Source organism: Gossypium hirsutum, chromosome A02, assembly GCF_007990345.1.
Source record: "Gossypium hirsutum isolate 1008001.06 chromosome A02, Gossypium_hirsutum_v2.1, whole genome shotgun sequence".
Taxonomy (NCBI): domain Eukaryota; kingdom Viridiplantae; phylum Streptophyta; class Magnoliopsida; order Malvales; family Malvaceae; genus Gossypium; species Gossypium hirsutum.
In genome coordinates this window covers 27166594-27181793 of record NC_053425.1, presented here as the reverse complement: position 1 = coordinate 27181793, position 15200 = coordinate 27166594, and the positions used below count along the sequence as shown (strand labels likewise).

The 15200-nt window shown below is 33.6% G+C and overlaps 2 protein-coding genes across 4 annotated transcripts; one reads left to right on the top strand and one right to left on the bottom strand.

Moving 5' to 3' along the window:
- Positions 1-596: 596 nt before the first annotated feature.
- LOC107951348 (protein NLP8) lies at positions 597-8009 on the top strand. Of its 3 annotated transcripts, none has more exons than XM_016886361.2 (7): positions 597-810; positions 1281-1343; positions 1479-2665; positions 4101-4145; positions 4261-5016; positions 5597-5720; positions 6563-8009. In XM_016886361.2, the coding sequence occupies exons 3-7, from the start codon at positions 1712-1714 to the stop codon at positions 7660-7662; spliced, it is 2979 nt and encodes a 992-aa protein (XP_016741850.1). In that variant the 5' UTR covers positions 597-810; positions 1281-1343; positions 1479-1711; the 3' UTR covers positions 7663-8009. The 3 variants fall into 3 exon arrangements, with proteins under 3 accessions (XP_016741850.1, XP_016741849.1, XP_040940787.1); XM_016886360.2 differs by having other exon boundaries at positions 638-954; XM_041084853.1 differs by having other exon boundaries at positions 665-1343.
- A 2063-nt stretch (positions 8010-10072) lies between these two features.
- Positions 10073-14977, bottom strand: LOC107951349 (trafficking protein particle complex subunit 2). The gene is made up of 6 exons (XM_016886362.2): positions 14729-14977; positions 13493-13597; positions 12908-12993; positions 12733-12794; positions 11364-11449; positions 10073-10379 (listed from the first exon to the last, which is right to left on the bottom strand). Exons 2-6 carry the CDS (start codon positions 13571-13573, stop codon positions 10287-10289), a joined length of 408 nt encoding a protein of 135 aa, XP_016741851.1. The 5' UTR covers positions 13574-13597; positions 14729-14977; the 3' UTR covers positions 10073-10286.
- Between the last annotated feature and the right edge of the window lie 223 nt (positions 14978-15200).

Here is a 15200-nt window from a genome sequence, read left to right as displayed (position 1 = left end):
AATTACAAGTTAAAAGGCTAAAAGAAACAAAAAATAAATGGATAGCTAAAATAACCTTCTCTATAAAGTTGGTGAGTTAAACAAGTCATTATGACCTGATTAAATAATTAAAGTTTTATGATAAAACAAAAAATATCCTCCTTAAAATTATTTATATACTTTTTTTTATCTTGTATTTTTTTTGAGATGAAGGTGTTTCTTTATGAAAATAATAATTTTGTGAGAAAGTAATTTCTAATATATATATTTTTAAAAATTATAACTTGCTTCAATATGCATTCATAATTATAATTATAATTCTAAGCAAATAACTATCAAACTCACTAATAGTAAATAATTTTTGTGTAATTTAATCTAAATACGAGATGAAAATTCTTGATCAATAAATATATATTTTTTAATTTAAAATGAAGAGATTTTTTAAGATTAAAAATTTAGATAAATTATAAAAGTGGGTTTAAAAGGACGAATATTTTAAAATTTAAAATTTCCAAGTTTGTCAAACATATTAATTTATATTTTCTTAGGAAAAGTGAAAAATTGAAGGAAAACAATGCCAAATGTCATTGTCTTGATGTACCAACAACCAAACAAAGTGTTGTTTTTAATTTAGAAAAAATAAAAAAAAATCTATTGTTTTTAATTACTTATTCATGTTCTTGGATCTAAAAACAACCACCAAAACCAAAAGATTGAAACAAAGACAAGATTTGCAGTCATCACAGAGATTCTAAAAACCTTAAGACATGTCTTAAATTCTCATCCTTCATTTCTTCAAAAAGACCAAACCAAACACACTTTCCCCTTTTAGTAAGTTTTCTTATAAAACAGAACCAAATTTATCCCCCCCCCCAAAAAAAAAAGCTTTCCTTTTTTTAGTAATTCCCTCCCTCTAAATTTCTGTTTTTCTTTTATAAATATTTACACAGATTCAAGGAGCTTCAGATATTATAGGTTGGGATAATTAAGACTAGATTTTCTTTTTAGTCTTTGGAATTTCATTTCATTTCAGTTGAATTTCATTTGAATTTAATAATAATAATTGCCAATTCCGGGAATTTCTTATCTTACTTTGATACATCTTATTTTAGTAAAAATATTTTCTTTCGATTGGGAACACTTTGCATAGTCTTGAATTTGATATTTGGTCCATTCCACCTAAATTTTCATTTCATATTTTTGGGTTTTTACTAGGAATATATATATAGTGTATAATTGGACGAATCTGAGGTGGGTTTTGTGAGCAACTGTTAATTGAAAGCAATGTATTTTTCTTGCAGTGATTTGCGGCGGCTTTGGAGACACTGAAACTTCAGTTGTCATCTTCTGTTTTACTCGATCAGGTCAGTTCTTCTTGAGCTTTCCATTACTATATTTAGAAACTCTAATTTGTTAAATTAGCTTAAGATATATGTTTTGTTGGTTTATACATATATAGCATAGTGATGAAGTTTGATTTACCTTTGTGGGTTGTTCAGGTGGGGAACAGTTTGGCTTTGGGTAACTTTTGTTTTTGGAAAATTAGAGTTCTTGGTGTTTAAAAGGGTGGAAAAATAGATGAAGTTGTTGGGGAAATTCCTGGGTTTTTGGAAGAATAGTGGGGAAGATTTCTGGAATGCAAGTGTTAGACCAAGTGGAAGATTTTTCATAGATCTCTAGCATTTGCTTATTTATAATTTTGAAGTTAGGTTGGTTAAGGGTTTTTTATTTTATGAAAAAAATGGAGCTCCCCTTTTCATCTAAAGAAAAGGGACATGGTTATTGGGTTCCTCCAAGAGCTCAGATGGAGGGTGGTGAACAGTTTGATGGTACTGCCCGGAATTTGGTTTCTGAGGATCCTTTCAGCTTTTCCGAGCTCATGAACTTCGATTCTTATGCTGGGTGGTGTAATAGCCCTGCAGCTATAGATCAGACGTTTGCATCCTTTGGCTTGTCCTCCTATCCACCCTTGCCTTATACCTCATTTGACACGTTACATATTACCGGACCAAGTTCTGGTACCTTTGCTGAAGCTGGTGATGCATTAAGTGGCATGGATAGTTCTTATAATTTTGCTGACAGAATGGTGTATCAGCAAGCAGATGCACACTTTGGTAATCCATTGGATTCTGCAGATGGTGAACTTGGTGGGAGACAAAATAATGGTGGCACTCGACAAAGTAATTCTTTGGTTTTGGCTAATTCGTTGGTTTCTAGGTCGATCAAACGATCACTTGATGAGAGGATGCTTAGAGCACTGTCCTTGTTTAAGGAGTCATCTGGAGGGGGTATTTTGGCACAAGTTTGGGTTCCAATTAAGCATGGAGATCAGTATATGTTGACCACTTCAAATCAGCCATACTTGCTAGACCAGATGCTTTCTGGTTACCGTGAAGTCTCAAGGACATATGCCTTCCCTGCAGAACTGAAACCAGGTTCTTTCCCTGGGCTTCCTGGTCGTGTTTTTATCTCCAGAGTTCCCGAGTGGACTTCTAATGTAATCCATTACAGTAAGGTTGAGTACTTGCGGTTTGCACACGCGATCAACCACAAAGTCCGTGGTTCTATTGCCTTGCCAATTTTCGAACCTTCTGAGATGTCTTGTTGTGCTGTGTTGGAACTTGTCACTATGAAAGAGAAGCACAATTTCGATTCAGAAATAGAAAATGTCAGCATTGCACTCCAGGTTAGTATCTCTCTGTTTTTTTTAATTTGTTTAGTTTGCATTTTGGGGTCTGAATGTCTGCATCCTGTTCTTTGTAACCTCAAAACATATCTATATCGCTAACTTAGCTACATTATTAGCTTACTTAAACTCCTTTCCAATATATGTCATAAAGAAGATTATCTCGGATGTTAAAATTACCAACTAATAATCTGCTATAGTTGTTTCTTCCGTTTGACACCTCTCAATCAGTGATATTTTTGGTTTATTCAATGACATTCACGCGCTCATGAATTATGTCAAATACATCTTTCACTGCTGAAAAATGATGCATTTCTGCTGGTAATCTTTGATTATGGAAGTTCATAGCATTTTCTTATATACTATAATGTGCATGAATGGCAACTTGGAAGCTTCTGGTCCAGAAGCTGTAGTTAATGATGGAGAAGAGCTTAGCTTGTCTTGCTTGATGTGGATTTGGGATTTTAATGCTAAAGTTGGATACCTGCTCATTTAAACTGGTTTATTTTATGATTTAAGCTACATTATTTAGACTCGGGGATGAGTGTTGGATCCAGGAATGTGTCTATCGTGCTTAGGCTCATATTTACTAAGCTCTTCATTATATTTGGAGGCTCTAACTTCATACTCATGTCTAAATATATGTCGGACACAGGTTTCAGGAATGAAGAATCCAAGTAACATAGAATATGAGAATTTGTTGAAATGCAAATTCCAATAATCAATATACGATACCTATTCCCAAGTCCGAATAACATAGCTTTTCAAAGAACCTAGCTTTCTTTGTTGCTTGTAAGAGATACTCTCTAACTTGTGCCTTGAAGGTGCTGGTTGAGTTGCTATTAAGTAGCTAATATTTTGCATTCACTAAGCTGTAATAGAAAGTAAAATATATGGATACGAGCACAACATGGAGACACGAATTTCCAGGTAAATACATGTAATATCTAATGTAATAACAGTATCTACTCATTTATAATATTGCTAGCTGTACTAATGCTACATGAAGAACCCTGAACTATGACATGCTGTAGAGCCTTTTTCCTATTTAGAACTGCAATATGATGCAAATCTGCGCTGAAATCAAAGTGTAATTGGATTTTTACTTGCCAAAAGCATGTTTGGTTTAACATTGTTAAATGTAAGATAAATTTATAGCTGACATTTAACATTCAAGAAGGAGAATTTAAGCCCTTAGGTGCCAAGCTACTATTGTATGCCGAAAGATTTTGCTATTAAATGTTATTTACATGGTATTACATCTTCGTATTAGGAAAACAGAAAAACAAACTTGAAAGATACCCCCCATCTACACTGACAACTATAAATGTAGCATATATGCTTGTAAAGTAAATCATGTATGAATTTTAAGGTTCTCAACTGCAAATATTATGGGTAATATCATGAAATTTGTCTTCATCTGTATTATCTGCAGGCTGTGAATTTAAGGACTACTGCTCCTCCTCGACTTCTTCCCCAGGTAGATTAAAACTTACTTATTTCATTTCAGCTGTTACTGAAACGGTCTTTTATTTTGAGCTCTTGATATATATACTGCACCTTTTCTATAATCCCTCTCCTTTCTTTTTCCACAGTGTCTCTCAAGGAATCAGAGAGCGGCTTTAGGTGACATAGCAGATGTTTTACGTGCAGTATGTCATGCACATAGATTGCCTTTGGCTTTAACATGGATTCCTTGTAATTACACCGAGGAAGCTGCGGATGAAACTACCAAATTACGTGTTCGAGATGGTGATACTGACCGGGATGGTAAGTGTGTCTTATGCATTGAAGATACTACTTGTTATGTTAATGACAAAGGGATGCAAGATTTTGTACATGCATGCATCGAACATTATCTTGAAGAAGGTCAAGGTATAGCCGGAAAAGCACTTCAATCCAATCATCCTTTCTTCTCTGCCGATGTGAAAACATATGACATTAATGATTATCCTCTTGTCCATCATGCGCGTAAGTTTAACCTGAATGCTGCTGTTGCAATCCGGCTGAGGAGCACTTACACTGGTGATGACGATTATATACTGGAGTTTTTTCTTCCGGTTACTATGAAAGGGAGTTCTGAACAGCAACTCTTGCTGAGTAACCTCTCGGGTACCATGCAACGAATCTGTCGGAGTTTGAGAACAGTTTCAGATGTAGAAATTAGTGGGGAAGGTTCAAATGTTGAGTTTCAGAGTGGAACAGTCCCAAATTTCCCCCTGACGTCTATGTCTAGGAGCTCGGAAACAGTACTGTCTGCTGATAGTGAAAGGAACTCGCATGATAGAGTTCCGTTGAATGCATCTAATGCAACAAGTGATGGGAAGGAAACAGATGGCCCTCCTGAACAGGTATTGTGTCGAACATTCTTTCCTTTTGATGTATGATTTTAGTGCTTGACTTACGAAACACATGAATGGTTCTTTTGTTGATTTGTATATAAAGAAGTCTGTATGTTTGATTTGAGCGTAGCACCGACCCAGAGGAATTTCATGATCTATTTTCTGATATATATTGATTTATATAAAATATCTTTACTGAAGCATCATGAATGTAGATGCCAGATTCTTCTGTCATCCACACCTAATATTCAAGCTCTCACGAGCTTGCCTTGTTCATGTATGAACATGCTAAATACATACTTGTGCACCTTGAGTTTATCAACTCTTTTAAACTCTTCTTGAAAGAATCAAATACAACTATTAATCATTGAAATCTGAAATAGACATATTATTGGGACAAAATGAGTGAAATACTTGAACCATTTGTTGTTTTGAGACATTATCCATTGGATGACAAAATAGTTGAACAAATAACTATATAATTGTTTGAATACACAACTTTATTTAGTAGTGCTAATTTTTGATGTCTTAATGGCTAGTGTGGAAAAACATATGTGGTTAGCTAATATCGTAGTACATCTTTTTATAGGCAATGACCAGACCGTGGAGGCACGTAGAGAAGAAGAGAAATACAGCAGAAAAAAATGTGAGCTTAAGTGTTCTTCAGCGGTATTTCTCTGGGAGTCTGAAGGATGCTGCAAAAAGCATTGGTGGTACGCCTTGGGATTACTTGTTTATGTGCATCACAAAATTATTATATTGTTGGTTCGGGTTTGGTTTCTGTAAAATTTCTCCATGTTGGGTCGTTGAGTTTACTGAATAAGGTCATGCAATGCTCTGAATCTTCATGTTTCTTGCAATACTCCTGTCTGATATTCATATCCAATGCATATTCGGCCATGGATATGAGAATATGATCCTCTAAAGACCCTCAAAATATATAGGAAAGTTTAGAAAGAAATAAACATACCTGTGTTGGACCAAATCCAAGTAACCTAGATTCTCGTAAACATTGAAATTCTAGACCTCTTTAAATATGTAAAGTTTCCTAAAGGGTTTTCTGTATGAAGCTATGTTCTTGAATGATTCATGTAGTATTGTCTTTCTAAGTTCTTAATATTTATTGAGTAATCTCCAGATTCTTAAGATAATGTCTGAAAGGTTCAGCTCTTTTTTTTTTATGGGTCGGAGATTCTTCAAATCAAACTATGCCTGAAATTTTTTTTGGCTCAATCCAAGGATATAATGCATAATCGTCGCTTATGTATTACAAACCTATACAAGAGGAAATAGTTTCTCAAAGTCCAAGTCTATATACTCTAGCAACTTGTTATTAATCTAACAATAAGCATACCCATCTTTCTCGGACTTGGGTGTCCAAAATGAGTATGTTTGGAAGGTCATATCCTTATATCTATGTTTTAGTATGAGTCTGAAAAATTAATAAGCAGAACAACATTGGAACATATACAAGTGTTGGAACATTTTTTTCAAGAACTAGTTCTTATGATCAATTTTAATCCATGATTGACCTATGATTTCCTGTTCCTTGTAGTTTGCCCTACTACACTGAAAAGGATATGCAGACAACATGGGATATCAAGATGGCCCTCGCGAAAGATTAACAAGGTGAATCGATCATTACGAAAAATACAAACTGTTCTTGACTCAGTGCAAGGGGTCGAAGGAGGATTGAAGTTTGATTCAGCCACAGGAGCATTTGTTGCAGCAGGTAATGTAATCCAAGAAGCTGATACTCGGAAAACATTAGTATTCTCCAATAGAAACCTTCCCACCCGAGTACCCGAACCTGTCAATCAAGAGAAATCATCGGCACCACTAGCTTCTTGCCCTGACGGGGAAAATTCAGTGGTTAAGTTGGAGGAAGATGAGTGTTCTGTTGGCGGAAACAACCGAGATGCCATAAGGAGTGTGCTCATTCAAAGTACCTTGGACTCTAAGTCAGTTGGTCCAGATTTGAGATCATTCCAGGCAGCTAGCTTTGGCACTGCAACTTGGACTTGTCCTGAAAATGCAACCACTGACTCTTATGTAGGAGGAGGTCAGAGGTGGGGTTTTAACGAGGGGAATCCGAAAGTAGAAGATTCTGACTGCCACTTCGTATCTGGGAGCTCAAGCTCCTTGGCTGCTGCTGCTGATGATGAAATTGATACCCGAATGGAGGGTGATGACGGGATTGTTGAACATAACCACCAACCTATTTCTTCAAGCATGACAGACTCCTTAAATGGCTCCGGATCGATGTTGCATAGAAGTTCATCAAGCTCTCAGAGTTTTGAGGATGCAGAGGATACAAAACCAAAGACAATTTCAGTTGATAGCAGCTCAAAAATTACCGTGAAAGCTACATATAAAGATGACACTGTCCGCTTCAAGTTCAAGCCATCTGCTGGGTGCTTCCAACTATATGAAGAAGTTGCGAAAAGATTCAAAATTCAAATTGGAACATTCCAGCTAAAGTACTTAGATGATGAAGAAGAATGGGTACTGTTGGTTAGCGACTCAGATTTACTCGAGTGTCTGGAAATTCTCGAGTATATCGGAAGTCGTAGCTTGAAGTTTCAAGTTTGCGATATACCTTGTACAATGGGCAGCTCTGGGAGCAGCAACTGCTTCTTGACTGGAGGCTCATAGCAGATATGCTGATCTTGGTTTTTCACTCCATTTACTTCCACGATTGTTGGATCTACACTGCTATTGTCCAATCTTGCATCGAATTCTAGGAAGAGATAAAGAAAGGATTAGATGTTAGTACAGATCATATAAACATGTTTTTGTATAGATTTGTATATGTTAGGAGGGGAGCCATAAAAATAGGGTTGAAATGGTAGTTATAGGCTTGCAGCAAAGAGCATTTATCCAAATCCATGCATGTATCATAAGTATATGCAAATAACGTACTGGTTTTTTTGTGTTATCTGGGAAGGCCAATGATAAAAAAACAGCCCATCAATCAAACTGGTCGGTTTCAGACGGTTTAATCAATTTCTTTTTTTGAATGTTTAAACGTGAATTTAATGTAAAAAGAATATAAATGTGGTTGGTAATTGACAAAAAATATGGTATGATTTTTAACATAAAACCAATAGGATAAAAAGTTAGAATGTCATATTTTCTGCTTTTAATTTCTTAGAGCTGGTGTTTCTATTGCTCTTCACTTGCTTCTCTTCAATGCATGAAGTATGGTTAGATCTCCCAAGAAGAATTTGGATTATCTTACAACAATTTTGTATTTTGTATATCTTGTAAATGTAACTTGTGAATTCAAAATATATAAAGGTGAATGGTTTTCTAAAACCATAAAGGTAACCATGTCATTTCTTTTAATTATTAATATGACAATGATTCTACCACATTTGAAGACATAACAGATCAATGGATAAATATTTAAAATTTTTAATGGAAGTCTATCAAGTTCTAATTGTGCAACAAAAAACCATTACAATTGATATTAAAATTTAATTTTCATATATTCTCCAAACTTTCTATTTTCTATTAAACTTTTTTTTAGCAATTATTGTTGCATTAAATATTTAATAATGGTAACATTTTGCCTAATATATGTCATTAACTTCCTATCTTTTTATTAATTAAAGTATTTATACAATCATATCAAATTTTAAAAAAATTTATGTTAAATATCATTAAAAATACTTGTAAAATAATAATGAATTAATGTAAAAATATTATTTAAATAAATAATAAATATTTTTTTAGGAGAATATTAGGATCCATGAGCAATAAGAATATAAATACATAACACATAGTACAAGCGATAAATAAGACATTACGATCCAATTCACATATGTCATTCTATTTTTGCAGAATAGTCTCAAAAGAGGAGAAAGACAAATTGATAGTAATCACAATATTAGAAGAATTCAAAAACAAACTAGATATGCATCACTTTAATCAAACCGTTGAAAATGCATTATAGTCTCGTCATCGTTAGGTCAACCTGATGAAGAACTTCAATCAACCAAGAAACCCATCACATCAGTGATGCCCAAAGGGCCAAATATCATATTGTCTATCCTCCTTATATCATCTTAGTTTCCAATTTTACAAACACCGTCATTATGCTTTATCATGATAAAACCCTCCGAAAATGATTCTAATACATAGGACACACCCGCAAGTTAGAAACTAAAAACTAAAATTAAAACTAAAATCATCGTTGCTTTCAAAAAAAAGCAAATTGGACAAAATAAAAACCACAAAAGTGTAGACAAAAACCATAGTAATGTGAGTTGAAATTAAAAACAACAGAAAAATCAAAGAATATTATTGAAGGAGCTACGGCAAACAAACAACCCAAATACTAGTGCGCAGTTTGAAAAAGCAAAAATTTAGTTTGAAAAGTTGAGCAGCTAATATTTTTTCTATGAAAAGATGTAGAATGTAAAACTAATTTAAATAATTTTTTTTAATCTAATATTTTTAATAATCATTTTTTATTCATACCTTGACATTACAACTACATTTATTGCCATCGCTACTTTTAGTTTCACCGAAACTAATCTCACCACTCATCCAAAAACACCTCATTTATATTCACTAAACCTACAAAATTAAGATAAATTTAATTATTCATTTTTAACCATTCACAGTTATCACAAAAATTTATTGTTATTTAATATTAAATACAATTTTAAGTATTATTTAATATGAAATTATTTCAATATATTTTATTAATCAATATTAATTTATTACAATTTTAATAATCTAATTATCATTTAAAATTATTTGATTTGATTTTTATTATTAGATATAATTATATTATATATATATATTTTTTGCTTTATTTTGCTGCCACTATGTTGGTTGGTGATAGTAAAAATAGTTATGGTAACAATGAAAATAAATATTGTGACAGGGTAAAATATGAATTCAGATTAAACTGGTAGTGAAAATCAATTTTAAGACCCTAAATGTATAAAATAACCAAACCTAGGTGAAAACTTTTATATAGAATTGGAATATGGTGTAAAACTCTTTACCATATGATAACCACATTAGACATCAATTATTTATAAATCAGATCTAAACAATAAAACTCTCCCTTCCCAAATTCTATTTAAAAACATCCAATAAAGAAAACATAATCTCAGATGTTCTCTGTCTCTGTCGTTCCCACAGACAACTGGATCCATGAAATTCCGACAGAGCCACTAATAATGTAAAGAAACACACAAACCGATACCATAAAAAAGGGTCAACTCTCCAGCATACATATGAAATCTTCAACTATGGAGAGTCTAGAGATATTTTCTTGCAAGGGCACGAACTTTGGTGTCGAAATGCGACGATGTAATGCGGGAACCAGGCAGGTAGAGTGGATTTAGAAGGATCTGCACATTAACAAGTATGAAAAATTCAGTCAAAAGACTAAGATAAGGAGATTTTACAGCATAAATTACAATCGAAAAGCTATATTTTCTGGGGTCGCGTATGTATACAACACAAGTATAGTCAACATTTAAAATGGTATCCACCCCCAACAATAAAAAATAAAAAATCCGGATAGCTTAGATGATAAGTCTCTAAACACAAATAAAGCACAGTGTATACAGTGGATTAAGAAGGATTTCAAGAGTATGAAAATCAGTCAAAAGAATTAAAGAAAAGAGAATTTTACAACAAAAATTACTATCGAAAAGCTATATTACCCAAACTTGAGTGCGTTAGACATGTAATATATGCTTAATTTTTTACAAGTTCTTTCATACATCTCGTATCCAAATCCAGATGTGTTGGATATGGGTATGTGTACTTATGACACGACCACAATCAAGTTTTTTTCTTTCTAAAATTTCATATATTTGGAGCATTATATTTATACCTGTATTCAATGTCCAAATATATATCGGTAAAAATAAACAAAGAATTTACACAAAAAAGTTAATAAAGGAAAAGAAATATTCAGGTAACGTAGTTAAAACAAATAAATGGTGTATCATTGTTCAAGGACTGTTCATATGACAGTGCTATTAGAAGAAAGCACTGATGCACAAAAGTAAGTTTTTGAGAAGTTGACTATGCAGAATATATACAACTTTTAAGAAACAAAATATTCCAAGTAAATCTAAAGCAGCTTTCGAAAACTTGTAGTGCATGTTTGAATCATGTGATTAAAGGACGTTTATAAAGAATGAAAATTGAGATTTTATCTCACAAACTAGCGCGCCTGAACAACTAAAGCACAGCAGCAGAAAACAAACAAATACCAGATAAAAAAAATTCAACATAAAGACCTATAGGAGTTTATCCGTCAAAATCAAGTGTTGCTAAATTTTTCCATGAAAAGGGTTAACAGAAGTGGGAGAAGTAATTACCTTTATATATAGCTCATGAACCTCCTGGAAAAAGCTCTTTATTCCATCTTCATTACGAGAGTCATGAAGTAGCATGAATCGTGTATGTATGATTATGTCAAGGAAATATTAAAGAACTAGCAACAATCGAACCAACACATATACGTAATGGAAATGCTATACTAAAACACATGGTTGAGAACAACAGGTATGGTAATAAAGATGACAGAAGAAGATGAGAACATACTAATTTTCTTGTTTAATCAAATGAAGATAACAAGTCATGCTAACATACTGCTGCAGCAAGTCAAGTCCAACAACAGCAAATAGAAACATATGTTACTCAAACTTGAGTTTAGTGTCAGATATGGTTTGTGTCCATCAAGGATATGTTTAAAATTTCAATGCTTCTATGTATTTCATGGGTGACATCCCCATACTCATGTCCAAAAATGTGTCAGCCACGGATCCCAGATATGGGTACGTCAATAAACTGAAGTTAAATTAACATAGATAGAAACCACACCAATGAAAACAAAACCCATTGAACCATATGATAAGAGGACATTCTCCCTGAATGATTCATGTATACATAGTCAGTTGTCAAAGTTTACATAGCTCAACAACGGTGACTGAGCAACATGCGCCCAATGAATGACAAAGCAACCTCATAGAGCAACAAATAAAATCACGGCCATGATGTTAATAGCATCAATAGAAGCTGAACATCAGAACGGTCCAGAAACACAACTAGAGGGTATTTTAAGAGCCTAGTTAAACACTGTGCTTTAAACTCAACAATCTACAATGACCAATAGTTATATGAGGCTGTTCATTTCAGAGGCAACTTATTTTCCCTTATTTTTATTCATGAGAATCGCCAAAATATTGGATATTGGATGTATGGTCAACATATTAGTTTTATTCATTATGGCTTTGCTTGGTAACTGGACAGAAAATTGAAAAAAATGAAAATTCAAAAGATAGGAAATATATTTGTTCTTTCCATTAGTTTGCTTGGTAGGAAAGATGAAAAAATGGAAAGAAAAAGTAACTTTCTTTCCATTCAATGCTTGGTGGAGTAGAAAAATTAGAGAAAAGAAAATGAAATTTTTTAAAAATGCATAATTTTATACACTTAATGTGCATCTCTCACATTTTCTCTTCTTTTATCATTCCAATGGAATGATTTGTTCTTTTTCCAAGGAAGGAAAATGATTGTCTTTCCTATTTTCATTCCCTGCACTTTTCTTTCCCACCAAACATACTCAAAATTGACTTTCTTTCCATAGATACACCGTCCTCTTTCAATCCCTCTATTTTTCCACTCTACTAAGCAGGCCCTATATGTTATGCACATGTAAGTCAGTTCCATAGATATAAAGGATATGACTAGCTGTTACATATACCGATACCACCAAATCATTGAATCTGTCAATTGCTTTCAAGAACCTGTGGGAGAAACGCGAATAAAATTTATTGAGATAGTGGGCAATAAAAACCAAAAAACATAGAAAACCCATGGAAAGTTATCCAATATATGCTAAGCTGAAAATATAACTAACATTGCACTGGTGGTCCATGCAAGGTCTTGAACAATATCCAGAGCTGCATGTAATACGAATTGATGCAGCTGAGCAGCATCTTCTCTCTGCATAAAGCGATGTTGTCAGAAAAGTAGAAAAAAGCAACAGCAGCTTCTCACACAAGGCCAAAAAAATTACAACCTAACAAATAAGTATTATTATAAGGTGAAAGCATTTTACACTTGTGAAATCCAAACAGACCTGATCATATTAAAAACAAAAGAAAAGAAAAAATGAAACAAATAAAAATATAGAAAACTAGACGGTGACAACTCAGTGACAATATGCCACAAAAATAACAGCATGATGTAATGAAATACTTCTGAGTAACAAATTTGAAACTAACAATTTTGATCAAAGTGTTCTTTCTTCAAAATACAAGTATGAATCATGTATCCAGAAAAGAAAGGTCTAAATGCCCAAGAAAGTAAGATAAAACAATTCTTGGCCAGTAAAACAAATCAATTCTTGGCCACTTTCAATGTGAAAAAAAGATATAAATCAAGAATCATTATAGGAAATATAGGAAATATATATGTACACAGATGAGAATAAACATCACACTTTAGCAGCAGATCCCACTTCAGCTTCATATATTGGGATGTCATTTCGGCTCACAATGATAAAACAAGCTGTACTTGTCATCCTTGTGTTACGGCAGGATCAACTCTGATTGACAGGATTCCAGCATCAAAAGAGAGAAAAACATAGGTGGTTAGGCCATAAGGCACATAGAAAAAATAATACATGCAGACAAGTGTACCAAATCACACATAAACAGCAGTTGAGTAAACCGAAAGGTTGATGGCAGAGAGTCCTTGGAAAGGAAAATAAAAGAATAGGAACAGAAAAAATTCCTAACTGTAATGTATATGCTCAAAATGCAAAGGCTAGTTGACACTTGACACAGTTTGTCAAAAAGTATAGAGCATTTGGGGAGTTATTTTAAATCAGTAAGGTTCTTTCGTTATCAAAACAAAGATTATTGCCTCTAACAGTCCAAGTGTGCACATTCTTGTTCATGTGACCCATATTTAAAAACATTAAAAGGAATTGAGTATATCCATTTCTTAGACAGACGCGTGTTGAAGACATATTTAGACAGGGATATAGAGATATGACCCTCCAAATATATGTGAAAACCTTTAAAATAAATGGAGTATATCCATGTCTTCGACACACCTGTATCTGTCGCTCACCATATCTATATCCAACACTCACCTGAGTCTGACTAGCATAGAACATAAAATTCTCTAAAGTTCTCCAAGATTAAGAAGATAATGGAACATGATCCTACAATGTTAACACAAACGGTATATTTTCCCTGCTTGAGTTTTCTCATAACATGCCCATTACTTAAAGTACAATTCGTTTTCCAAGAATTTGTTTATAATTGTCAAAAGAATTGTTCTGCCTAACCACTGCAGCCTCTATTCTTGAATCGTAAACAAAAATACAAACAAATAAATATATCTATGCTAACACCAAATCATGATCTGAAAATCGCCTCCTCACACTTTCCGATCAATTTAATCATTTAATTCTCCGCATTCCACACTCTATTTTCAAGATTTCAATATTATATGAAAAACCAAAGAGCCAAAGAAAAAGAAAATGGGTAACTGGGTAAAGGAGAAACCCAAAATTCCAGCATCTCATTGTTACATGAAAAACCTAATCTTCAGAAATTCAACTAAGAATATGAATCTAGAAAACCGAGAAACTTAACTGAGGCAAAAACATCATAAGCCAAAAGAAAAAAACAAACAAAACAAAATGAAAACGGTAAATGATTCAAACCTCAAAATCAGGAATTGGGGAAAAAATAAAAAATGGGATCCCAGAAATAATATATAGAATAATTGGGAGCACTGTTTGAGTGGATGATATTGAATTTGTGCAGTACAAAACAAACTTTTCACCGCACAGTTACTTGAATACTCCACTGGAGCTTGTAGCAGTTTTCCCACTTTAACCTTTGTGATTTGGTACACTATTTACTCAAGGGTTGGGGACGACTTTGTTTTATTTTCATCGTTTTTTCCATTTTTCTTGGTAGATAGGTTAACAGTGACCGTTTGGTTGGCATTACCATTCCATTACAGCCCAATTCTGCAGGCCCACCACTCAACTATTGTTTGGTCCAGTGGAATACAGGCTTATAGGGAATAAAGGTGTCATCCTCGTTGAATCGGTGCCCAATAGTTTTATTTTAACCTCCTCGCTTTCTCACTTCAGAAATGCTCTCACTCAGCCACTCTCAGTTCTGGCC

What these genes read in the sequence shown, in the direction of transcription:
- LOC107951348 (XM_016886361.2), top strand. Translation starts at nt 1,712, where the DNA reads ATGAAAAAAATGGAGCTCCCCTTTTCATCTAAAGAAAAGGGACATGGT. An exon ending in CTCCTCGACTTCTTCCCCAG is followed by an intron (nt 4,146 to 4,260) that starts GTAGATTAAAAC and finishes CTTTTTCCACAG; the next exon opens with TGTCTCTCAAGGAATCAGAG. An exon ending in TGCTGCAAAAAGCATTGGTG is followed by an intron (nt 5,721 to 6,562) that starts GTACGCCTTGGG and finishes TGTTCCTTGTAG; the next exon opens with TTTGCCCTACTACACTGAAA.
- LOC107951349 (XM_016886362.2), bottom strand. Translation starts at nt 13,573, where the DNA reads ATGACAAGTACAGCTTGTTTTATCATTGTGAGCCGAAATGACATCCCA. An exon ending in AAGTGGGATCTGCTGCTAAA is followed by an intron (nt 12,994 to 13,492) that starts GTGTGATGTTTA and finishes CGCTTTATGCAG; the next exon opens with AGAGAAGATGCTGCTCAGCT. An exon ending in GGTATATGTAACAGCTAGTC is followed by an intron (nt 11,450 to 12,732) that starts ATATCCTTTATA and finishes ACATAATCATAC; the next exon opens with ATACACGATTCATGCTACTT.